Raw genomic sequence first — 27,348 nt, 5'->3', positions numbered from 1 at the left:
CACCAACAGGGTCAGTTGTTATTTTAGCCTTTGAGGTTTTTGGTGCTTCGGTACTGAGGTTTTTTTTCCAGCTCGCCCAGTCAGACACGGTTGGTTTCAAGTTCGATGGCGTTGTTGGAAATTATTGGGTGTGATGTTGTTAAACCAGCAGGAGTGTGTGTGAGTAGATTTGGAGAGAGGGTTGTTATCGTGGAACACCACAACTTGTTTTCAGGTTTTCAATTCAAAAAGGCATTAGTGAGCAGAACCATTAGGAAACCTCAACGACGTAAATTCTCTCAGCTGATTATTTATCCATAGAAGCGCTCACAAAACCCTCGAGGGCAGAGTTACATCACATCCTGCTAGATATTAAGTCAAATAAACACAAGCATGTCAGTGTTATACACATGACTAGTCATTTCCATGTTATCCCTCTCAAATGGTCCCCAGTTATTGATTTGCACTTGCATTGACATAACAGCTAAACTGACCTGACACATATGGTCAATGGAACAGCATGCTATACATAGTGCAATATGGATTTTCCACAGTTACATAACCCCCAAAAACAAGTGAACTAAATGTCAGCCGTCAAATTTAAGTAGCAGAGGACAGATAAGCCATCTCTGTCAAAAATACATATGCTGTTGTCATGCATTTAAAAGGTCTTTTTGGGCATCCAATGGCAGTCAGAGATGGTCATTAGAAATCATTAGAATTATTTCATTTTAAAGCAATGTTCTGATGGAAATTGATTTAATGGCATTCATATGGATGCCAATTCACGCACTCCATAGTCCCTAAGCAGAATGATGCACCATGCCACACTGCAAAAACTGCTCTGGAATGGCCTAAGGAATGTGACAAAGAGCTCAAAGAATAAAACAGATCTTCAAATTCCCCAGATCCTAATCTGATTGAGAATTTGTGGGATGTACCGGTATCCCAGAGGTACCCGATCATTAGTGGGACTTCCTTGGATCGGACTTGGCTCTGACAACCCCAGGCATAAACACTGAACCTCTTGGTGGTATCTTGTGGTGTCTGGCATCTAAACATTGGTGGCAGATCCTTTGAGACCTGTCTACCCTGCCCAGAAATTTCAGAGCCAAGTCTAATCCAAGTTGGCCCCACCGTGGATTGGTGGTACATCTTTTTCCACAAATGCTCATTCAGATTAAGATCTTTTGAGGCCAGGTCAGTGCCTTGAGCTCCTTTCTACATTTCTCGGGCCATTCTGGAGCAGATTTTGTGGGGAAACGCACGTTGCATTATCTGGCTGAGAGGTCACTGCTATTAGGGGGTAACACTTGGTCTGCAACAGGGATTGGGTGGAGCGCTTCAAGCGGCATCCACATGAATGTAAGGGCCAAAGATTTCCTAGGCGAACATTGTATTGTAACAAAATTATCAATGTTATTCACTTCACCTTTTTTAATTACTGGACTGAATACAATGGAATTTTATAGAGACATTCGAGGTTCCCACATGAAGTCTAATGACTTGAGTGCTCCCTTACCTTTTTTGGAGAGATGAAAATGTCCACGACTGAGTGTGTGTAATTTAGCGCCATCATAATAACATTCCCATCAGCCCCAGCTGTACTTTGCGTTAAGTGCTAATTAGCAAATGTTAGCATGCTAACACTCTGCACTAAGGTAGTGGACATATTAAAACAGTATACCTGCTAAACATCAGCTTGTTGTCATTGTTAGCATATTAGCATGTTTATATTAGCATTTAGCTCTTAAAGAGCTGCTATCACGTAAACTCTATTTTCTTTTAAGTTGACTCTCATGAGGGTTGGTGTCAATGTCAACTTTCAAACATACAATGTAAATTAATCCAACTGTTAACAATAGGTTGAGAGTGCTCAACTGTGATTGTGTGATATCATTAAAAGCTCAAGAAGAGCTAGTAAATTAACCTTGGTGTGAAGTTATTTTGACATCTGCTATTGCCATGGTGAAGAATAAACTCTCTCTGATACTTGTTTTAATTTTCAAAGGAACTATTATCTTATGTCTTTGTATACAGCTCTCCTAAACTGGTCCAGTGTCCTCTGACTGGCTCCCCCTCTGTTGGGCCAGAATGGTACAGCCTAGGTTTGATCAATAACAGATATGTTGCATGGATAGTGCATTGATGTGATAAGACTTGAAAAGTTTGGATTAGGCCAGTACATTATAGCAAATAATTCAATACTAACATTGTGGTGTTGAAATTTGCTGTTAAACTAATGTGCACGGGATGGATTTTGCACACATAAAGCGACTCAACAGATGCAAAAAGAAGCTGTCCAGAGGACATTCTTAGCAGCAGGCCATCGTGTGTTTATTCCATCTTTCACAGCCTTTCCACATAAAGTCCCAGCATGTCACTGGCTGCTTTCACAGGGCCGAAAAAAACACGCTGTCATTAGAGTCATCACCAGTCTGAGATATCAGATTTATGACGTGGAAAGAAATACATTGAGCTGCTGCTAAAATTTAGCTCATCGCTTACTCAGACCACTTTAAAGATCCTCTGGAAACGTCTCGAGCACAATTCACTCCGGTGTCACACCTCGTTCTTTTGTCTCAGGGTGCTGTCGCGTCCAATTTGGGCGCCGTCTTATTGGACTGTGTGGGCCTAATGAGATGATGTCACCATTGGATCGAGTAGTGATGTAAGGCAGTGTTTAAAGTCTTGGCCGGTGTGACAAACTAAATACTTCTCTGTAAGAGGATGAGAAACATGCTTACACTCACATGCACATAAGTGCAGATAATCAGGCTACACAGATTTGTCTGTTTGGTGTTTTATTGACGTCCTAATACAAATATCACATTACGAAAAATCACTTTCCCAAAAGAGATTTCTAATTAGCTTGAATCAAAAGTGGTCTAGATTTGGAAGGATTTTGCAGATGACTTTTTTAAATTCATGAGCTGTAATGCAACTGCGTGTCGTTAAGCCATCAACATGTTGAATGAACAGAACGTAGATTAAGTGAACAAGAATCACAGCTGCGCTTGTCATTCTGGAACCCAAATGACCCTGCAGCTATCTTAATTTAAATACTTTATAATTAGGATTTTTATGTTTTTGGCTTATCCAAAATGATTTTACCTGTGTCTATACGTCTCTGTGTCCGTATGTCCCATTCTTCTGAGCACTATATCTCAAGAAGGCCTTCAGGGAATTTCTTCAAATTTGGCACAAACATTCATTTAACTGATCATATTTCGGTGGTCATAGGTCAAAGGCCAAGGTGACTTTTCAGTCTTATTCTTGTGAATGCGATGTTTCAAGAATAGCTTAAGGGAATTTTTTTTTAATTTGACAGAAACATTCACTTTGACAAAGCAATGAACTGATTTGATTTTGGTGGCCAAAGGTCAAGGTGACTGTGACCTTGAATCTGTCTCATTCTCATGAACGTGATATCTAAAAAACACCTCAAGGGAATTTCTCCTAATTTGGTGCAAACATCCACTTGGACCAGATGATGGACTGCTTAGATTTTAGTGATCATAGGTCAAAGGTCAAGGTCATTGTAACCATGTCTGTGTCGTTCTTGTAAATGTAAGAATACCTTGAGGTAATTTCATTAAATTTGGCACAGACTTTAAGTGTACTCAATGCTGAACTGCTTAGGTCAAAGTCACTATCATCTTGCTTCCGTGTGAACACAATATATAACACCTTGACAGAATTCCTCCAAATTTGGCAAAAACATTCATTTTGACTCATGAATAAACTGATTAGAATTTGGTGATCTGATGTTAGTATTTAGCTCTTATTCGTCTTTTCTTTTCTTTTCTTCCAACAGCCATCCGAGTGATCTGAAACATCGTTTTCACCGCCACCACTCATCCAGCAGTCTTCACGGCAGCTTCAATCACAACAACGTCCAGGACACCAACCTGCCACTGGTGGCCGAGGAGCAGGAGGAGCACCCGGACAACAAAGGGCCAGTGTACGACCCAAAGCAAGACGTGTTTGTCAGCCTGTTTGTAAGTTCCCTTGATCTTTTCTGTTTAAATATGCTTGCCTTTCACTCCTCAGATTATCCTTTACACCTTTACTCTGTGTGCCAGTTGAAAATCTGCTGACAGAGATGTTAAAGCTATGAGATCTTTGTGATGATAGACTGCGAAAAAGTTGAAACGGTGCAGGCAGGCAGCACAGTAAATACGATTTACCCAAGCCAAAGTAAGCGATTAACTACTTTTGACAAGAATCCACAAGGATAATTGAACTCAGCTATCTAAATGGACGGAGATAAAAGCCATGCTGAGCTGTCTTGTTCTAGTTTATGGTTTGCATTAAGTTCTGAGAATCAGCAGTAAGCATAGATTTAAGCGTGATTACACTCAATTCCTTGATGTGAGGCCTGTGGCTCTCACATTGTTCTTTGAAACACCCCTCCATGAGGTCAGGAGTCATGTAGGTAGTTCTTGAAGTCGGAGAAAGCGAGCCTGCCTGAGCCACATGTGTTGAATTATGTTCTTAGTCAGCTTACAGGTGCTTCTAGTTAAAGCTTCTTGATGCATTAACTGTGAAATCTTAATGTTCCCCACGGCTTTAAATGTTGGCAAATTTAAAGCAGCCTATTAAAAACATTTTGTTCAAACATAAAGAACCAGTCATCTCAGTTGTGCGATTTAAAATGAATTGTGCAGTGCCGTTATAATATTATTATTCATACATACATTGCAATTACCACGATAAGTTCACATTATTGGTCCCGTGTTGTGCTCTGCTGTCACATCACGTTGGTCGGATAATCTCGGTTCTGTTCTTCTTCCAAGAAATCTCTCCACCCTCTGCCTCCTGAGAGCCATCCAGCTGCAGCCAGATCGATGAAACTCCTCGCCAAGATTCCCAAAGATGCTGAAGCTGTCATTGTTTTAGTTGGTAAGCTGCGTGACTTTTAACAAAGTTGATTAGTCAGAGGAATTATGTCTTTTCTTTTCTTCTGTTTTTAGAATCTGCCAAGAGATGAATCCGCTTGCTGTAAATTCTGCATTAGGTCGGGCCCCAAAGACAAAAATGAAGGGATTAACTTACATCAGTATAACACCATAGTTACGCATGCTCACAGCAAATGGAGCCTACTTCTGTGTGTTTTCTCCTGTATCATACTGTAGTTTGTGGTGTTATGCTGCTTTGCTAAGCAGCATAACACCACCTCCAAAAGCTTCTACTGCAAGCTGAATTAGTCTTAAAAGAATATTAACCTTCAAACTGACTACTTGTATATCAGTTACTCACAGTGTGTTACTTTGATTTCATGAGGAGAACATTGTTTTCTAGCATGTGAACAAAGAATTCCAAAAAAAGCCTATAAGTTCATGAATTATAGTAAACAAGGACCGTGTTAAACATCACCTTAACATGCGCAATGTAAGCAAGCGGCAACCTCAGGGGCTGAAAAATGAACACACAAGTACCAAAAACTGCAGTCCTTTGAATGGTCACTTGAGACTGGCTCCAAAAAATAGTCAACCATGTTAAAATACAGTACTTTACAGCAGAAATAAATATGTTTATGGCCAGGTACAAAAGTGATTTTGGTCTTTCTGTAACTTAAAATGTTACCTCCACTGTGTAGAGCTGGAAAAATGTTTAAAACGTTACCCCATCCCTTATAGAGATGTCAGCTTTTATCAAATAACTAACTGTGGTTCGTTGTGATTTCCCTTCAGGCTGTGTGGAGTTTCTGGAGCAGCCAGCCATGGCCTTTGTCAGGTTGAACGAGGCAGTCCTTCTGGAGTCAGTGCTGGAAGTCCCCGTCCCTGTCCGCTTTATTTTTGTCCTGCTTGGTCCCAGTCAGGCCAATGTGGACTATCATGAGATTGGACGCTCCTTCTCCACTCTCATGTCTGACAAGGTGAATATGAAACTTAAAAGATGGAAACCCACATTTCAGTCAAATGACTGAAGGATTTAGTTATGAGAAACAAAGAAAACAGATAAGTTATATCATCTATACAGTCTTAAACATTAAGAATTAGATTTAAAATGAATTTGGTTATGAATAAGTAAACATTAGAGAGTGGTTATGTTGCTTGTAGCTGTTGTTATTCAGTGGTGTGGAGGACCCAAGGCTCATCATTTTTGTTTTTATCCAATTTTCACTGAACCTAAAAGTCCTTTCAAAAAAGGACAGCCCAGAAAATGATCCCACTCTCAGAAAGCCCAGAGAAGGATGGAGAAAACATACAACAAAATGAGCTGCTAATTATCCCCCTCAGAATAATTTATGAAGCAGCCCTTTGCAGATCTTTGTGTTGCATGGATTTCATCCTGGCGATGACATTCCATTGTATTTTGTTGCAGAACTTCCACGAGGTGGCCTATTTTGCTGACGACAGACAGGACCTCCTGAATGGTATCAATGAATTCTTGGACTGCAGCATTGTCATTCCACCCTCAGACGTGGAGGGCAAAGACCTCCTGAAGACAGTGGCCGACTTCCAGAAGCAGATGCTGCGCAAGAGGAAGGAGAGAGAGCTCAAGAGGCACCACTCCTCATCTGGAATGGAGCTCAACAACAAAGGTACTCTGTCAAGTCCCCCAAAAAGCTCCTTTTCCGAGCCAAAGCCTCATTTATGAGGGTTTGAAGGAGGCACCTCTGATTCTGCAAACTAATTCGAGTCCTGCAGAGCAAAGACAGTCTACTCTGATGAGTCTAACTTCTTTTAAAAAGTGTGCAGACCTTTCCATACATTTGCATTGTTGAAAAAAAAATGTTTTTATTGCAACAAATCAACAGAATGTTATCAGGAACATTAGGTACATTATCAGGAAAAACATAACTCTTAAATGTCTTAACCCTTTGAAAACCTGGAGTGACATCACTTTTCTTATGCTGCTTTTAGAAACATTTCACAAGTACTTCAACATTTGAACCCTGAGCAAATTGGTGCATTTTTTTCAAAAGTGTGGTATAAAATGGCAATGAGCAACTTAAAGAGAAATTTTTCACAAATTAATGAAATTACTAGATTTTTAGAAAATTAGTATAAATTAGCAAAGGAAAAATGTCTCTAAAAAAAACCAAACCAAGGAAAAACTGTTTATAATGGTCATAATTACATATTTGAAATTATATGAGAGAACTGTTATGATTTTTAAGCCATTTTACAAGGACATTTTGTTGTTTTTCTTGTTCTGTTTTATTTATTTATTTTACTTTTTTTCTTATATCTTTTGATATTATTTGTTGCACTTTTTTCTCTAATTTAGGGGTCATTCATTTCATCATTGTTCATCGCCTTTTCTCCATGTTTTTGAAAGAAATCAAGGCAATCTGCTCTGGTTTCAAAGGATTAACAATATGATCAATGCTTTCAAGCTGCCATCCACCCTTTGAAGGGTCCTGTCAGTATTTTCACCATATACAATTAACTCATAAATAGAAATAACAACAAAGTGTTCGTGGTAGATCATAGATACAAATATCTTATATAGTCTCAAGACTCACATTTTGTGTTTCTCAAGAGTCTTTTTCGATACAACCACCCAGGGGCGCCAAAGTAAGGCATTTTCTAATCCTTCATATAGCTGCCAAGACAATTAAGGTGCCATCATTCTGCATTCTTCTTGGTATCAGCAAATCTCATGAAACAGACCTAACCCAGAAATGTATTAGTCCATCTGTCAGTACTTTCCAGATTCCCAAAGACTTCCTAATGAAGATCACAAATATAGCACCTTAAAACACTCAGTGACTTCCTTAACAGCTGGACATTGTTTTTGGAAAATGACACTCTAACAGAATACATAATGCATTTGTTGGGGCCTAATTTCATCTGCAGTTTAATACACATTTGTTGGTCTTGTGAGTATTTTTTAAGGTAGGAGTGGGAAACTCCAGAGGCCCCTCAATTCAATACTATCAATATTAATACAATTTTAAACGTTAATAAATATGCTTAGTACTGTGATAACATATTACCTTACCCTATACATTACTTTTATTTAACTGCAAATTCTGGCCCCAAAGGAAAACTTTGTCAACATCTGTTTCATCTAATAAAAAGATCAATACTTGGCGGACGTTTATCAATACCACATTGGTGCACAAAATAATGCAATACTATGCTGTATCGATTTTTCCCTCTGCCCTAGTGGCAGTACAGTGTTTGTGGGACACAGTACAGTGCCCATATTCATGGTAATGAGGCTCATGTCACCTCTTGCAACAGTATGCTTCAGGCTTTCGATACACAGACAATGCTTTTATAGTGTCTTTTGGTTTATTTAAGGGGTTTGTTTACAATAAAAGAAACACAGAATATTGTCAGTGTTTTCCCTATAACAGGGGTAGAGTATGGGATAACTTATGGGGCTCAAGCCCCAAATATTTGCTTAAAAACCCTGAATATTTTAGGTCTGTGAAATACCTTCAACTTTGTCAGATAATACTATATGCCCATGCTTTTTAACCTGTTATGCTCTTCCCTAACACAATCTAATATCATTAAGTTCTTCTGTTGGCCTCATTAATTTGGCATTATCAAGGATCCTTGATTTGCAATAAGGGCAGCCAGGTTTATTTGGCATGGATTTAAATGTGGTGCATTTATCAGATAAATATCATTCTTCAGACTTCAATCCAGCATAGCTTAACAAAAATAGGTTTTAGGGTTAGTAATGCTGTATAAGTCAAATTCATACCCTATGTATGTTATGTAACCTAAAAATGGCAACATCTAACAATGTTGCCTCTTATTAGGTGGCTGTGAAAATAAGTCATCCTCAACATTTATATGCCTCCATGCTGACACAAACCCTGGCGGAGGGAGTTATTTATTTATTTTTATTTTTTTTATTTTACCATCCCATTCTTGTGAACACGATAGCTCAAAACTGCCTACAGAAAAGTTCTTCAATTTTTGCACAAACGTCCACTTGGACTCAACAATGAGATGATTAGATTAGATTTTGGTGATCATAAGTCAAAGGTCAAGGTCATTGAGATCTTGTTTATCTCATTCTTGTGAACGTGATATCAGCAGCAAATTGAGGTAATTTCTTCCAATTTGGCACAAACATCCGCTTGACTCAGCAATGAACTGATTAGGTTTTGGTGGTCAAAGGTTAAGGTCACTGTGACCTTGCATCTGTTTCTTGTAAAAGTGATATCTGAAAAACATTTAGGTAATTTCTTGAAATTTAGCACAAACTTTCACTTGGAAGACAATTAGAGAACAATAAAGTTAGAGAACATTTACTAGATCCAAAATAGGATGTAAGCGTCTAGAGGAACCATAATATTTTTGCAATATGATTTACAGATTTTAGCATCCTATTATCTCAAATTGCATGAAAAATAATTCATAGAGCTACTGTTAATGGGAAAATTCAAAAATCACCCTGTCTCTTAGATTTTGGTGGTAGTCACATTTGCAGTACAGATTGTGCCTTTTAATGCATTTTGCTGATTGTATAGTTGTTTATTTATTGTTGTCTCATGATTATTATCAATAGTAGTTTCTTCATGTAATGGAGCCTGTTATAAACTTCCTAGAAGTGAGTCCAGAGGAGGAGGAGGAGGGAGACCAGGAGGTGGACCCATTAAAGCGCTCAGGGATCCCTTTTGGAGGCCTGATCCATGACATTCGCCGCCGCTACCCACATTATGTCAGCGACTTAAAAGATGCCGTGGACATGCAGTGCATTGCCGCTGTCATCTTCATCTACTTTGCTGCACTGTCGCCCACTATTACCTTCGGAGGCCTGCTGGGTAAACTGAAACTACCAGAAACAAGACATTTGGATTCTATGTCATTTTAATACATGTGCTCTGAAGGTGTGTTTTTGGATGTTTTCACTTACAGGAGAAAAAACAGAGGGCATGATGGGAGTGACTGAGCTTATTGTCTCAACTGCAACTCTTGGAGTTATATTCTCGCTGCTTGCTGGTCAGCCCCTCCTCATCATAGGCTTCTCAGGACCCCTGCTGGTGTTTGAAGAAGCCTACTACAAGGTAATGAAAATCAAGACCTCACGAGTTTACACAGTACTTATGCTATCATTATATCATTATATCAGTGGCCTAAAATGAGCCTAAATGACAGTATTATGGTTTATCGCAATTTTTTTGAGGACAGTATATCATCAACAAAAGTAGTTATCGTGACAGGCCCAAGCATATTTACGCCAAACTGGATCACAAACTACAGTTTTTGTGTTACATAATTTCTATTTTGTTTTCACTGAACACATCTGTGCCTTTTCACTCAGTTCTGTCAGGCCCACAACTTTGAGTACCTGACGGGTCGTGTGTGGATCGGTTTCTGGCTCATCTTCATCGTCCTGGTGATTGTGGCAGCAGAAGGCAGCTTCCTCGTTCGCTACATCTCACCTTTTACCCAGGAGATTTTTGCTTTCCTCATCTCCCTTATCTTCATCTATGAGACTTTCTCTAAGCTCTTCAAGGTAACAACCTCAGACATCACACGGCACATTGAGCTTGCTAACAATGTGGACCATACAAGACCCTTTTTTAGGCATTTTTTCCCCTAACAAGAAAAAATATTTTTTTCTCAAATACTCATTTTTATTGGTAATAGCATAGCACTTACTGGACTTGTTTTAGCTTCTACAACTTAGGTTCAATCCCTCTGTTGTCATATTTGCAAAAAGCACTGTGAAAAATCAACAGAGATTACATTTCTTGCTTTCAGGTGTTTAAGGAACATCCACTGATGGCACTGTACCCCGGTGACTCCACCCCAGCTACTGGGCTCTCTGAAGCAGACGTCCTGAACCAGCCCAACACTGCTCTTCTGTCTCTGGTGCTCATGATGGGCACTTTCTTTGTTGCTTTCTTCCTCAGGAAATTCCGAAATAGTCGCTTTTTAGGTGGCAAGGTACCCTAATTTACTGAGTATCTGAAAAACTTTCAAGTAAAACATCAGCAGTTGATGTTTCCCTGGAAAATGACTTTTAGATGACTTGCTTTGACTTCTCTCTGATTAACCCTTTAAAAACTGAGCAAATTGGCCTGATGTCTTTCAAAATCATGGAAAGGCAATGAGCAACTCAACAAGAAATTACCCAAAAATAAGCAAGAAATTAGTAAAAAAAAATATACAAGAAAATTATCTGAAAATGAGCCGAACAATAAAAAATAAAAAAGCAAAGTAAAAAATAAATAAATGAAATAAAATAAACTAAGGAAATTACCTGCAATATGACATATAACATGTAACTGTAACATAACATGTAACATATTTTTAAATTCATATAATTATGATAATTATAATTACAGCTTTCTAGCCTTTTTTTATATATATAAAATACTAAATCTGCTGTTATCTTGCAGCTTACAGAACATTTCTTGCAAAATTGGCAATGTTTTTGTCAGAAAGCAAACCAATATACTCAGCTCACAGAGATTTACATACATCTTAAAGGCGATTGAATGCAATAACAAAAATAAGTGATGTTGATCCAGGTGGAAAGGGGTTAATCTCAGGTGGTTGTGGTAAAGTGAGCTTTGTATAAACTCTTATGTGATGAGAAATGTTACCTGTTTGGTTTTTCAATATCCCCAGGCCAGAAGAATCATTGGTGACTTCGGCATCCCCATCTCAATTTTAGTCTCTGTGTTAGTGGATTACTCCATTACTGACACCTACACACAGGTAACTGTGACTGTGACTTCAGTCATTTGCTGTTGAAGTTACAACAAATCTGGTCCTTTTCTCAGTATTTTAACGTAATCTTTATTCCTTTTTAGAAACTCAATGTGCCGTCTGGATTCTCAGTCACCTCCCCTGAAAAGAGAGGTTGGTTCATCAGTCCCTTTGGTGACAAACATCCCTTCCCCACGTGGATGATGGGAGCGTCTATAGTACCTGCCATTCTTGTCTTCATCCTCATTTTCATGGAAACTCAGATCACTTCGTACGTACAGTATGACTATCTGCAGTGGTAATATTTTTGGTGTAGTATTTGTGTTATACTTTCTACTCATTTAATTTAAAATCTAGTTTTAAACTCTATTCCAATTTTTCCTCCATTCCGTCAGGCTGATAGTTAGCAAGAAGGAGCGTCGCCTGGTGAAAGGCTCCGGCTTCCACCTGGATCTTCTGCTCATCGTCACCCTGGGTGCCATCTGTCCTCTTTTCGGCCTGCCGTGGCTCACTGCGGCCACTGTGCGATCCGTCACTCATGTCAACGCCCTCACCGTCATGAGCAAAGCCACGGCGCCCGGCGAAAAGCCCATGATACAGGAGGTGAAGGAACAGAGGCTGACTGGGCTTCTTGTGGCTGTTCTTGTTGGTAAGAGAAAAGGGAAGGATGGGAGTGCTGGGTGCTTTTGCTGTTTTTTTTTTTTTTTTTGGGGGTTGTCTTGTTTTGTTTGTTCAAAAATTTAAATATTCCTTAGAAATACACTCTAATCCGATATCTTATTAGTGACAAATCAGCATATTCATATAAGTAAATACAAAAAAACCCCATTTAATTTACATTACACAACACTAATAATAAGCTAACTGTTACCCATGCAAGAATGGAAAGCTTGACAGGCAAAGCAGCGGTGGCCTAACCTATGGGGGATGGTCAATTGCTTGGTGGAATGCTCCCCTTAAGTACCATTTTATATTATAAACTCAATTATAAACTTATAAAATGAATCAACAAAGCCTTTAATTGCACAAAAAAAGTTTTCTCATTTAAAGTCACCATAATCAAATCAACACACAACAGTGCACATGAGGAAAAGAGGTCTCTAAGCTCCTGACCACTACCAGAGCAATTACTCTATATTTTATTATCTGGCTGTTGGGGTTGTATTTTTTACGGCAGTATTACAGTGCTGGAATTTCCAGGCAATTACTAGTCTTGAAAGAAAACATGAGCTCCAAGGTACAGAGTGCCACCTCTGCAGCTCCTGCATGTCTAGACATTCATCAAGTATGAATCAGCCGTTGCAACATCTTACACTGATTTTAAATTCTGTTTACTAATTGTCCTCAAAATGAACCGAAACAGTCATTTTTACCAAATGACAATTATTAAATCCAAAATGCAGCATCTGACATTGCAACATTGTTTTCAAACTCAGACTGGTGCTGTTCTGCCAGCAGAATATCTTGTTTCAATTAAGGTAGGGTTCCCAAAGTCGTCTTAAGTATAGTTTGATCCCGTTTGGGTATGCAAGCATAATGAGTCATCATGATTGTTGAGCCTTTGTTTGTAGAAATGCTGTTTGGATTAGGAATGAGACTTTTTGGATTAGCCCAAAGAGTGTTTCAACCAGTGAATATGTTTTGAATAAACGGCATTGACAGTGTGTTTGTCATGAGGGCTGTTCCCTCGTTGAATGGATCATTCTCTCCACTGTTGCAAATTTGTCGTACATGTGATGTGAGCAATGTCTCAAAAATACCTTTAAAGGGATAGCCCAGATTTTTTTGAAGTGGGATTGTATGAAGTACTTATCCATACTCAGTTTATTACATACAGAACATACTCCCCCCATGTGGAGAAGCAAGCTGGAGTCCAACATGGAAGCTAAGCAATGTACTGCTGTGAATGGGGTCAGCAACAACAACAAAAAAATCAGTTTAAGTGTACACTACATTGAGAGTATTTTCAACTATGCTATTGTGCCTTTATTGTGCTTTTATTGTTTGTGTGAAGGTGAGCAGCTGACTGCTTGAGTTATAAGATATAAGCTGTAATAAATTGTAAGGAATTAGTAAAATGTGACCAGAAAATTAGCTAAAAATTAGTTTTAAAAAAGAGGGGAGGATTATTCCAAAATTATTTAAAAAAAAAAATAGGGGAAATGTCCCAAAAACTACATTTATAATAACAATAATTTTATATTTCAAATTGTGCAATTGCTTTCTTTTTAAATATAGAAATATATATATATATATATATATATATATATATATGTAGTACTTTTTATGTAATTTTCTTGTTTTCTTTTTTTTTTTTACTGTTTTGTGTGCATATTTTCAGGTAATTTTTTGGTAAATATTTTATAATTTTTTGCTAAATTTTGGGCCATGTCTTGTGGACCTGCTCATTGCCATCTCCCCATGTTTTTGAAAAAAAATTAAACTAATTTGCTCAAGCTTCAAAGGGTTAAGATAAATTAGTGAAATTATTTTGAATAGTGTACACAGACTTTTTACATTTTCAGATGGCTAGAATATGTTTTGTTGCTGGCCCCCAACCACAGCAGTACATTGCTTAACTTCTATGTCAGAGTCCAGCCTGCTTGGGAGTGTGCTGACTGCCATCTACTGCATATAATATATTGTCTATGAACAGGTACTCCATTCAACCCCACTTCAAAAATCTGAACTATCCCTTTAACCCCCCCCCAATCAGGTATGTCCATAGTGATGACTGACGTGCTCCGCCTCATCCCTCTGGCTGTGCTCTTTGGCATCTTCCTGTACATGGGGGTTACCTCTCTAACGGGCATCCAGCTATATGAACGCATCACACTCATGGTCACGCCCGCCAAGCATCACCCTGACCACATCTACGTCACCAAGGTAACGCACGCAATAAGAATGTTGACATGCCCTCGTCTTCTGTTATTAGTGGTGAGATAGAGAAGCCAAACCCAGCTGCGTGGTAACTGCAGCCGAGTCGAGGCAGCCTTAATTTCTGCAGCCTTGGTTTTTTTGCTTGGCGTGATAGAGAGATCTGGTTATACATGATACATGAACGGCGTCCAGTTTTATACAGCAGTGCCAATCTTGGACTCCTCCGCATTCAGCAAATCTGTAATTTCTCTACCAACAGAGAGCACAGGAGGGATTTCACCTATTTCCATGATGCATGGAGAAGGAAAATGTTGCTGCAGTTTTGACCCCAAACTGAGAGTTAGCTCGAGGATAAACACAGACTGGTTTGTGGTTGTGTTCATCACACTGCTGGATTCAGCTTTGGATTATTAGTAATGAAAGAAAACCATGAATGTGCCCCTCTGCATCACTGACATCAGTTTTCAAAGTAATAATCTCAAAGATTTTCATTTCAATAAATGTCTGTTAAGTCATTGTATGTGAGCAAGCATTGCAGGTCAACGGTTACTATGGCTGAATAAACAAAGAAAAGAGCCATGACTGCAGATGATAAAAATCCAGTAACAAATCCAAGGTGACATTTACCAGTTTTAAGATATAGCATGATATGAAACTTGATAATTATTATACCTTGTATTTTTTCTTATCTCTGGTATTGAAAAAAGTTTTGCTAGTGGCAGAATCTCTCCTTTATTTTAGTTATTTTCAAAGTAATGTGTAACTCTATACAGTTTTCCATTACGGTTTTTGTACAAAACTTAAGCGATATTTTCGAAACGTCAATAAAACGGAGTAACAGGATGAGTGTGTTTCCATTTATGCAGATTTTGTCATGACGTTATGCACTTATCCTCTGGCGATAACATTCCAAGGAGCATGGTAATGGATGTACAAAACATTAGCAGGTTTATTTATATTGCAGCCACAGCACTAGCTGTCTTTGTTTACAGAAAATGATCAGAAACCTGAATAAGGTCTTTTCATACTGCAAAATTCCCATTTATGTCCAGCTAGCATATTCAAAACTGAGACAAGGGCTTATGCATATTGTTGAAACCAGGATATTGTTTTATATGTCCAGGATACAAGTGAGAATTTAAATATAGTCAGTGATGTAACAGTCACAGAAGAAAGTGAGCTAAAGTCAAGTCTCCCTTTCATACTGGTCATTTAAAGATCACTCTCCTACAGGCTTCCAATGGAAGTGACAAAATCTGCAGTCCTTGTTCTGTGGAAAAAAATAATTCCAAAGTTTATATGAAGATAAAATGCAGAATCTTTTTAATTATAAAATGCCCTCTTAGTGCAGACATTTCACTCAATAAACATGTATCATCGATAACTTGCATTTAAACTCTTTGACACTTGAGCAAGTTGGTTTGATTTATGGGCAGTTAAACAAGACATGGCTAAAAAATGAGTTAGTTAGTGTTGTTATTATATGTTATTAAAAAATGTTACAAAAAATGATCTGAAAATAAGCAAAAAAAGTAGTAGAAGTAGTAATAATAATACTTTTTAAAATGTATATATGAGATTTTTGCATTATTACAATTTTAAAATCAAACTTATAAAAAAAAAACAAAGCTAATTTTAATATTGTTTTCTTGACATTTTTCTACATTTTTTAAAACATTTTTTACCTCCTTTTTATGACTAATTTCAAGGTCATTTTCTTGTCACATTTTACTGATTGCTTGAAATTTGAAGAACATTACTCACCACGGTTGTAATTGCCTTTTTTAGCCATGCTTTCCCCCCCCAAACAAATCAACAATTTTGCTCAGGGTTAAAATAATGACCATGACTATGAAGCAAAGTTTACAGAAAACTCTCACATCATTACATGCATAATTTTCCACTAGATGGAGCCAAAAACATTTGAGAGTTTCTTTATGCAGGGAACAGGTTGGGATTCGGTGTGTGTAATGAGTCTTTGTAAATCTCTGTGTGTACTGGGGTCTGTGCCTCTTTGCTTTTCTACACATTAACTTCCACATTTGTGTTGCTTCAGGTGAAGACATGGCGTATGAACATGTTCACCATCATCCAGCTGGCCTGCATCGTGGCTCTGTGGGTAGTCAAGTCTACAGTGGCCTCCCTGGCGTTCCCCTTCGTCCTCATCATGACAGTGCCGCTGCGCCGTCTCATCCTCTCCAGAATTTTCGAGGAACGTGAGCTCCAGGCGGTAGGTTGGGTTGCAGGGAGACTCGAGGAATGTTTGAGCCTTTGCCACATTAATTTAAACCCACACAGCCTCAGGATACTTATTTTACAGCAAATTTAATACGAGATGGAAGTTGGCGTGTTTTTCTATCGCTCTTACACAAACATCTCTTAAAGAAAATCCTACAGACAAACTACGAATGATTTTCTCCTCTGTGATCATGGACAGCTTTCTCATCCAAATATTTTCAGATGATATGCAAATATTTCTCTTTGCTCTGCATTTTAACCAGAAAAAGATTCGCAGTCCATCCTAGAACCAGGCTCCATGTTTTCTTGGTTAGATCCCCTGAACCCATACATGTCAGCACTGTCAGATTAAAACCTTCCATTTCCAAAATGTCAACTTTTTCAGGAGCTAGTATAAACAGCTTTGTTCTTAACTTGACCACCGTTAGTGTTGTGTTCATCCAAAGGTCTCGTGAACCCAAGGCACTGCAGAATCCAACTTCAGAAATTAAGTTCAAACTTAAAAATAACCTAAATTGGTCCCTGTTATCCCCTCTAACCCTCATTCTTATAGTATGAACCACATCGTACTCTGTATTTTTTTATTCTTTGTTTTGTTCCTCTCTACCAAACACATGCAGGTGTTACTGAAAGTGAGCTTTCGGGGAACTTTCACATCTTGCTTCATCTAGTCCAGACCAAGTTCTGGTCCGCTTGGTGTTGGTTCACACTGAGTTTTTACAAACAAACAGCTGTAATAATGAATACAAGCTCACTCTATCCAAGGAAAAGTCTGCCTTTTAGGAAATAACTGCTTTCTTGCAAAGAGTCAGAGAAAATTGAAACCACTCACATCTCTATGCTGAGTATAAAGCTACAGCCAGCAGTCAGCTTACTAGCTGAAAGGTACCTTGTGTAGGATTTAGGGATATCTCATGACCAAAAAGGCAAATAAAACTGTCAGGGCCCGACTCTTGGACACAAAGTGGGGGACAGACTTGGAATAGAGTGACTTCAATTTTCTTTTTATTGAGGCAAGGGGGTGGTACATATCAAACAGACAACATTTTTTCTTTTCTTTTCTTTTTTTTCCCCTTACAAAGACTCATCAACCCATAAACCTTTTTAAATCCAAACCCATTCAATCCAGCAGACCTCTCTCATGGGCAAGTATGAAGCAGTAGAAATGAAAAAAAAAAACAAAAAAGAAAAATAACAGAAAATAAAAGAAGACAAAATAACCACAGACAGAGCATTAGTAAAGGTAATGCAAGTACTGGTACATAAAAATAAGCAGAAATAATAACAAAAAAAAAAAAAAGATATCCAGGTTATTCATCCCAACTTTTTAAGGACCAGTAATCAATAAAGTGATTTATAAACCACAAAAGTAATCAAAATAGTGAATAATCAACTGAAAATGAGAATTGAGAGTTGTGTTTTTGTTGCCTTAGACTGAGCCGCTTATATCTACATTCAGAACAGGTCCTCTTCTATGGAGTTTAGCAATCAACAAAATACTGAATGGCCACACCAAGCACTGGCCAATCACATTTTAGCATCAGCCACCATAGCTCTCCTACATGCTTGGCATATGGTAGAAGTTTCAGTTGGTTTCAGTCTGCAACCTCGCTGCTAGATGGCACTAAAGCCTACACATTAGACCGTTAAGTAGGGCTAGACAGCAAATTTACTCAGACAGAGTCAGGCTAAATATCCAGCTTTATACTTGGGGCAGTTTACACAGAAATAGTTCTTGCATGAAACACTACATTATTGTTATGGTTTGACCTTTTGTTATCAACCACATTTTAGGGGCCTGAAAATGCAAACTTTAGAAATCGGGTTCCAGACAATCTTTGAGGACACAACCCTTTCTGTCGCCCTGTAATTTTGCAATGTGTGGATCCTGTGAGAATGGTGACGCCACAGCTGCACATGGTGGTTTTCTATGGTGTGTCATTACAAAGTTGCACTGCCAACTACTGGTCTGGCATGCATACTACAGCATTTTTGGTTGTTTTTGTGGATCTGTGTGCACAAGGATCATTTTCACAATGTTATTATATGAACATGTCTTGGGGTTTTTTTACACAAAGGAAAGGCTTCTCCAATGTAAGCAGGGCCATTCTCCTCTAAATGTGGCCTTGGTTTATGGACTTGTATCTAGCATCAACCTTTTCATCTTGCTCTCTGCAAGAAAGCAAATGAACTAATTTCCCAAAATGTCAAAAAAATCCTTCTGTAATAAGTGGAATTTCTCACTGGAATTTCTCACTGCACCTTACCTGGGTCTGGTAGAAGCAAATGTTAGCAAGAGCCTTTGCTTATTCATCAGTTACCAGTAGTAACAATTCAGTTTTGAGCTCTACATTTTGATTATTAACAATATTATCCCTGCTAGCTCTCTTACCATCTTCAGCAGTGTCAGCACAGCTAGTGGTGCTAACACAGTTAACCATGCTTGAAGGGTAACACAGCTGGCCAACTTTCTGTTAGTAAAGGAAACAGAAACTAAAATAAATGTCAAGACATTTACGTCACAAAACATTAAAACTTTACCAACTCTAAATAGATAGTGGTGCTTTGAAATAAAGTGCTCAAACTCTGAGTCAATGGAGCACCGAACTAAATGAAAAGATGTCCTGTTTTTTTCTTTCTTTTTTAATTACACTGTTAGTCATTGGTTCAAAGGGGCCAGCCTATTTAAGAAAATTAACCCAAGCTGACATCTAAACTTTAAGCCTTAAATGAAAATGACTGATTGACCATAGCTCAACTCTTTCTTTTCACAGCTTGATTGCGACGAGGATTCTCCCAACTTTGACGAAGATGGACGAGACGAGTACAACGAGATCCACATGCTTGTATAAATCCAAACTGGACCCAGCCAGTAGGAATTCCTCCACCCTCCAGTTTCGACCAATCAGAGCAAAGCTCTTTGGAAACCTCTGGGTAGCGCTGACAAAGTGAGGGGAGCTACCCTATGGGTTTCTGTAAAATATCCAAAAGCTAGAGCTGGATGATCTCTTCTTACCTTTGTTTATTCCAGTTTTTGAAAAGAGCACACCTGATGTTCAACCTCTGTGGTGGTGGTGGTGGTGTTGTGTTTAACTCCCGAGGCCTGAAAATAGCTCTACCTAAAATGGATGATGCAAATCTAAAAAAAACAAAACAAAAACAAAAACAAAAAAACAGTTACATGAACGCTTTATCCAACTTTTTATCCTATCTATCCCTTTAATTACTCTGCAGGTTCTGGGCAAAAGTGCAATGATGATGGTGACCTCTAGGACTACAGCGGGTGGGATCAGTTAGATTTATTTTTGTCCTGAAAGCGGGAAATAGGGTCAGTTTGCTTTCATTTCATTCAGGAAGCAGATTTTCATCAAAATTAATAATTGTTCTGGTGAACTGACCCTAAATCTCAAAGCCCTGAATTCCACTGCCTGTGTAGTTTAGCTGCCTTTTTTTCCTTTATACTACTGCCATGGCCTTTAGGTTGCAATGATGTGCAAACAAGGAGTTAAGTAGTCCTTTTCCTTTCTGTACAGACTTTTAGTAATGAGCACTTTGACTGGGCAAAAGTTCACTTTTGTCGCTGCCAACCGAGCTCCCTGGCACAAAGCCTCCTCTCTAAATGTAGTCTCCCCTTGAAGCCAAAATTTCTACAGAGACTGTGCAAGCCTCTTCAAGGGGTGTTACTGTACTTTGTTAGGTGTTTGATGCTCAACATAGCAGTCCACCGACCCTGTTATTGTGACCTTGGATGTACAAGTAAATAGCTAACATGGTCTCAACCTTATTTTTCTACTGTGTTGTATCTGTTGATTTTGTGATCTTTGGACTTAATGCCATGCCAGACTCTCAGTGATGTTTCAATTGCTCAAAATGCTGAAAACAGTTAGTGTAAAATAAACAAGAGACATTGTGTAGGTTGACACATTCAGCCATTATTCACCCTTTCTTTCATCTTCTTTGCAATATTTTCGCGGCGTGGTGCATTTTTTTAGACATGTCATGAACACAATAATAACACTCGACTGGAAAAGCATAGAAACTAAGCAAACACGCAAGTACTGAAAATGCTGGGGAACACTTGAGTGTTGGCAGGATGTATGAATGATGCATTGTACAGTAAGACTGTGAGCTTGGAATTACAACGTACCATCTGTGTGCAGATTTGTTTTGCAGAGATTTAGTTCTTACCTCCTATATTGCGAGCCCACTATAGATCTTAATCACAACTTCAGTCAGAAACATTATTTCTGCCACACATAAACAGTTCTTGGAGCTACTGTAGATAGAAAAGACACAAATGACCTAATTATCCAGTAACAAGTTGTGTACAGATTTGTGTGATGCTACTATTCAAGGAAACTAAAAGAGTAGGAAAGGTAATTACGTCAGTCTTAGTGTTTGAATTTTGCATTGCTGCCAGTCTTTGGTCCTTCTACTTCTGTTGGAGTTAAGGGGACATGCACTGCTAATCCCACTATGACCCACCATATCTCTATTGTTTCACCTTTGACTGAAAAAAAAGTTTTAAAAAACCATTACGTGATGCTGACTGACTTTTTTTGCTTAATTGTGCACATTTATTTTTCTTGTTAATGGTCTTCAAACATCACAGATCATTCTCAAACCCCTGTCGGGTCCAAGATAGCTGATGGAAACTGTTGTTAGCAGTCACTATTATAGGCTACATGTATGTGATTATCAATTACCAACAAAACTTTAAACTTTCGTTATACATTTGATAACGTTCAAGAGGACAAACGTTGTTTCCAATTTTTGTCAGAAGGTGGCGCCAATCGCCAAATTATTATAAATCTGAATCCTCATCACTTGCTACTGTTTTTGTCAGTAGACCAAGTTGCATTTGCATATTGTTTAGCTAATGTTAGCAAGCAATATCTCTGTTGAGATGTCGTACATTAATTTGGCCCATAAATGTAAGCAATAATCCTTGTGAGGATGTGAAAGAAACAGATAGGGAGCTGTGTCAGTCAGTGATAGCAAATTTTACAACTTCTCTAGCTTAATGTGGTCATGACTTCCCTGTGTGCAAGCTAATAATATAGGATAACTTTAGATAATGCACGACTGAAAATCACTGAGGCAAACTGCAAGGGGTTGTAGCATATGGTCAAGTAAAAAGAAATAATTTCTTTTAACTTTAAAAAAAAATAGCTTTTGCAGAGCTTCAGTTGCTGAGTGGATAAAGCAGGCGCCCCATGAATAAAGGTAATGTCCTTGCTGCAGCAGCCTCAGGTTCGACTCCCACTCAAGGCCTTTTGCTGCATGTCTTCCCCACCCTTTCGTCCCATTTCACGCTGTTGATCTGTCCTGTCTAATAAAAGGCTAAAATGCCAAAAAAAATCTTAAAAAGAAAACAAAAGACAAGTTGGATCAACAAAAATTACCTCAACTTTTCTTCTGAAATTCAGTCAACCTAAAATTTTAGGGTACTGCGGCACTTGCTTTTTTTAAGTTAAAACAATCAGTTTCATTTTACGGTGCATATCATTTAGTCAAGCCATAATACAAATCAGAAATGTTAGCAATCTTTGACCCAACAGGAGCTTGAGAGAGATCTGTGATAACATCACATCATCTGTGATCAAAAACATCAGTTAACATCATGTAATGTGTGTTCTTAATATGGTGGAAGGATTTTCTTTCTCAAAGTTGAAACAAGATATTATTTGTTATATTGTGATTTGTCATGCCTCCCACATAACTTAAATGGAAGGGCGCCAAACACTGGCTCAAATGCAAAGTTAAAATGCTGCCACTGACGTTATGTCCATTCCTTCGTTTATGGTGTCCCTGCTCTTGTTTAGAAAGAAGGGAAGAAATTTATGTTATTTTATGAAGAAAAAAAAGCCAGTGAATTAGACTCCACTCTGACAAACTCTCTCAAAACACTTGAATATTGTTGAGTTTATTTTCATGGTAAATAGTTTAGTATGCAGAATCCCATAAACAGTCCTTACAACCTTTTTTTTGTTCACCTGTGCACTGTATCCACTGAAAAGGATTAAGAAATTCAAGGTGAAATCAGTAAAGAGACACTGTGTGGCAGCTCAAGAGGTTTCTGTAAATAATAATTAAATTTGACAAAAAAAACTAACAAAAAACATTATATTTTCTTGTATTCACCTGATAAAAATGATTACTTCTGCAGAATACAATCAACTAAAAAATTCTAAGGTGTTGAGAATTGACAGATTATGACCCCTGACCCTAACCTTGTCTTAAAGTATATTTAAGGGTCAGCAGTGTAGAATAGTTTTTGTATGCAAGCCACAAAAATTAATTGAGCTCATCGCACATAACCACGTCCCACATTACGAGCCATGCAAGAATTCTGTCTCAGGGGAAACTGACCTTCGATCTGTAAATATCACTTCCCAGCCTTTTAGTTTGCTGTCTCTTGTGTGTACATAAAGCGGTCAAGGCAATCCAACACTTGCAATGTAAAAAAAAGGCTTACAGGCTGCGTTTTTGTGTCAAACAATGGAGGAAAGGAGGTCAAGTAAAGAGAATAATGTGTTTACTCCAGTGACATGCTCTTTAGGGTACACTCGAAGCTACACTTTGATGTGAGGCGTACACCTGGTGTAGTCTGCATTTCATTCTGCAGCTCCCAAGTTAATGAGTTACTGAATGTGCTTTACATTAGGACTCTATAGCAGTTTCATTTAGAACGGGCTCAGTGGACCTTCCCAACCACGTGTTTATGTTTTAGGGAGAAGGCAAACTGAGAGCATAGACATTGATAAGTTATCTTCATTATGCTCCATTATACTTGTTCCCACTGTGTTCATGACATTATTGAATGTAAATGTTTGGTGGCCTGTATTTTCAGGCATGTGATTTCGCTTGTCAGATTTCAAACTCTGATTCCAATTTATGGAGGACCATTAACGACAAAGCTATTGAGCGACCACAAAGGAATCTTAATTGACAGCTGGGCACACAAAAAGCATTATGTGTTAGATATAACCAAGCAGGGCTCTAGCTGTACTTTTAGAAATTTGTTTAGCGAACTCCCCACAAATAAGAGACTGGTTTTAAAATTTAAAAAAATGAAAATGAAAGTATAATTTTTTTAAATGTTTCATTCAACATTCGTTTTATTGTTACCTTTTCCCCAAGTTTTTATTCATTTAAAAGATGCTTTTCTGAGAATTATTTCCCCTTTTCAAGGAATTAAATTCTAGTGGATAAAAAAAAAAAAAATCCATTTTAGTTTCTAAAATAGTCAAATTCAAATGAAGCATGCCCGAAATATTGGAATATTGAAACCAAATGTGACTCTAAAGGATACAACTACAGTTCAGCTCACAAAATTCCTAGAACAAAAGTACAGAGGACATGACCCCTGTGTAAAGTAGCTACAGTCCTGTAAGCAAGCTGTAAGGTCATTCGCTCTGTTTTTTGGCACTTTATATTCCTAAACTCCAATTGAAAGCAGAGCAGTCCACTGGAACTGACTCGGATCATCATCTGGTCCGAAGGTTTCAATTGTGTCCTTAATAGCTTGATGTGCACTGTCTTGTTGCAGATTGTTTGCCAAAAAATGTTGGCAAGCAGTTTGACATTCTCAAGACCTCAGTCTCTGTTGAAGAAGCTTGAGAAAAGTGAGGGCAGATTTTAAACAATGTTATATACTTGTATTGAGATGATAAATTTGTCCATTCCCAGGTCATCAAATTGTGACACTTTGTTATGTTGGAGGTGGATGGGCCAAACAAAACATCACTTCACACACTGTGTCCTATGTAAAACCAAAAGTCAGTATTACTTTAGTGTAATGTTATGTAACTTATGTACCCATGTCCAGTGCAAGGCCAAAAGTCACCGCTGTGTTTATGTAACCTTTCATCACAAATTTACTCATTTTGTAACCCAGGAGATGACTGTTTGAGTCCTGTATGAAACCAAAATTTTAGATTCTTTCAACTTAATGTTATGTAAATTACATAACCATGTTCAGTGTGAGACCAAAAGTAACAGGTATGTTAACGTAACATTACATCACAAACAGACAACACAGTCTTTTTTTCGAAAATAACCTTTCCCATAACCTTCTTTGCCAAACCCAACCGCAACCGTTTCACATTATTAACCACATGTTAAAATGTATTTCAGCGCTGTGTCACATATATACGGTAAAGGATGCCCTGTGCATTGCTACCAGACACTGAGGGGCATAACAAATTTGACAACCTGGGAATGAGAACATGATCATCCCTGGACGCTCTCATTGTGACTATCAACTTTATTTATTCTTGAAAAAACAATTGTGGTCCATGAATAGTTTTGTCGTTGATTAACTTCCATACCTAACAGGCTAATATTCACACAATACATACTTTAAGAAACAAAGATTAGATGGACACCGGCTGTGATCGACTGGTCAAAATCATTTTGACCTGATTACAATAAAGCTTTGAACAAAATGTCTTTTTAAATAAGAATATAATCTTTGTCCATTGTTTCTTAACAAATATTAAATTAGCTTGTTAACATTTATTGTAACTTTTAACCAATAACTTTTTGGCTCAAGTTCTTAACATCTGCCATCTGAATCCAGCGGAGCTATGTATTTTCTTTGCTGGTTGACCCACAGTGGTAAAAGAGTCAGTGCCCTTTGTTGTCTGACAATACAAGTCTATTAGTCTGCTCAACACATCCACGTGCTCTTGTTATGGCAAGAACTGGTGTGTCTGAGTCTGTGTGGAGCTGCGGAGGCCATAGCCAAGACAGAGCCAGCGAGTGTCTACTTAGCAAAACATCCTTTTGGTATTTACACAAGAGAAAAAGTGGAATTGTGGGTATTATTTAAGATAATAAAAGGTGTGGTGCTGCCACTCTGTCCTGTCTGGGCGCTAGATGTTGAAACGCGCAAGATGAAAAGAAAAATACGTTTTTTTGACCCTCACAAAGTTCTGCCATGTCAATGTTCACCACATTTAGTCGCCTTATACCTCCATGGTAGCAGGGCAGACCACCCACCCAAATCTAAGACTTGGCTCTGTTATTTTTGAACCTCTTTTAATTCAGCATCATTGGTTTGAGTAAAGACGTCTGGCGATCTTGGAGTTCTAGCATATGGAATAGTGCGTTAGGTTCGACCCCATTATATAACTATAAATCAGATATGTGTGGAACTAAATCCACTATTATATGGAAGGTTGTTCATGCTAATATAAGAGCACAGGATATAATGGATAGTGTCTTTTGGATATTATATCCCATTCATTTCTTTTTAATTACACTGCATACCAAAGGATTAGTTCCATAGCAGGATTAGTTTCCTATTCCTTTTTTTTCTTCTCTTGCATACTTTGTCGATCTTGTAGGTTGTAAATTAAATACTAATCCCTTGTAGATACTGTTTTTTTTTTTATTTTAATTCAGTGAAATATTCTCTTTAACAAAAAAGGTATTATTTCAGTGTTGTGAAAGGTTTGTCCATTCAGGAGCAATTATGATTTTTACAATCTCATTTAAAGCTATGATTTACATAAAATTTCAGTATTCCTTTCAAAGCTCTGGTAAGCTGCATTAAGTGATTTTTTAAACCTGCATTTACTTGGCTTATCCACTGGATTTCTGTGTGCTCAACTCTATGTCTCTACCGTGCTGTTGATTCTCAGTGAGATTGGCAGTATTGGCATCAATTTTGCACTACAGGGATTAGACTCAAAGCTAAAATTGACAAGACTGCTTAATGGAGCTTTACATTGTTTTGAGGACACAGCCGGTCTTCATTCTACATAACAATTCTTTATGTATACTGACCTGATGACAAAATTAAATGTGTAAAGAAATGTGTTTGAGAGACTGACACTCGGTTTGTGTGGAAACTTGAATAGCAGGTCCATCTTCCTGTAAAGAGGTTTTCAAACAACTGTAAAACATTATTTTTTTGTCTGAAATAAATATTTATTATGTGTTTCAAATACAAATACAGTCACTGTTTTTTTGTCAGCTTAGAAAATTGACAGTACAATACAGATTATTCAAGTGTCACATAAACTTCTGGAGTGGAGCAGTGAAGTAAATCATTAAGGTTTTGCTTTCCTCTACTTGCCAGAGGTGCCAGATGGGTGGGGTTCACCATACAGTATATGACAGAATAATGAGTTCCAGAAAGTTCAGACATTCACAGCAAAGTGTTTAGACAGTCAAGTATAAATTTCTGCCTCCAGAATGTATATATTTAATGCATGCTGATTTACAGAGCCTCATGACACACCCAGCCACTGAGAGATACAGAACGTTTGACATTTGAGGGAAAAAAAATATTTTAACAATAATGCCTTCACAGTTGCTTTGGAAGGAATATCAGCCAGTCATGTGGTGCACATTCGATATGCAATGTAAAGTATTTAGATGAAAATGAAAAGAACATTGAATATTACTGGAAACATGTTGAAAAGAATATTGCAGATTTAAAGAGGACCTATCATGCTCATTTTCAGGTTAACATGGGTAATATTTAAGTTTTTTCAATTAACATGCTTTAATGGCCAAAAAAACCTTTACTGTCTTAATGCACCTGTATTCGCCCTCCATCTGAGAAGGCTGTGTTGTAGTGCCTGTCTCTTTAAGCCCA

The 27,348-nt window shown here is 38.0% G+C and overlaps 1 protein-coding gene across 3 annotated transcripts in view; it reads left to right on the top strand.

Moving 5' to 3' along the window:
• The window catches only part of slc4a3 (solute carrier family 4 member 3), a 78,002-nt gene extending 51,304 nt beyond the window's left edge, over positions 1-26,698 (top strand). For all 3 annotated transcript variants that reach the window (XM_088082960.1, XM_088082961.1, XM_088082962.1), the window contains 14 exons: positions 3,797-3,980; positions 4,779-4,884; positions 5,676-5,860; positions 6,310-6,529; positions 9,506-9,721; positions 9,816-9,964; positions 10,222-10,416; positions 10,665-10,850; positions 11,538-11,627; positions 11,723-11,889; positions 12,014-12,267; positions 14,335-14,504; positions 16,555-16,728; positions 19,511-26,698. In XM_088082960.1, coding sequence (XP_087939086.1) covers positions 3,797-3,980; positions 4,779-4,884; positions 5,676-5,860; positions 6,310-6,529; positions 9,506-9,721; positions 9,816-9,964; positions 10,222-10,416; positions 10,665-10,850; positions 11,538-11,627; positions 11,723-11,889; positions 12,014-12,267; positions 14,335-14,504; positions 16,555-16,728; positions 19,511-19,588 — 2,374 coding nt within the window. In that variant the 3' untranslated portion in view covers positions 19,589-26,698. The remainder of the gene's footprint in view (positions 1-3,796; positions 3,981-4,778; positions 4,885-5,675; positions 5,861-6,309; positions 6,530-9,505; positions 9,722-9,815; positions 9,965-10,221; positions 10,417-10,664; positions 10,851-11,537; positions 11,628-11,722; positions 11,890-12,013; positions 12,268-14,334; positions 14,505-16,554; positions 16,729-19,510) is intronic.
• Positions 26,699-27,348: the final 650 nt, after the last annotated feature.

This window comes from Plectropomus leopardus, chromosome 10 (assembly GCF_026936395.1).
Source record: "Plectropomus leopardus strain MGB_pleo_1.0 chromosome 10, ASM2693639v1, whole genome shotgun sequence".
Classification (NCBI taxonomy): Eukaryota; Metazoa; Chordata; class Actinopteri; order Perciformes; family Serranidae; genus Plectropomus; species Plectropomus leopardus.
The sequence above is the reverse complement of the archived record's forward strand: the minus strand, read 5'-3'. Positions and strand labels throughout refer to the sequence as shown.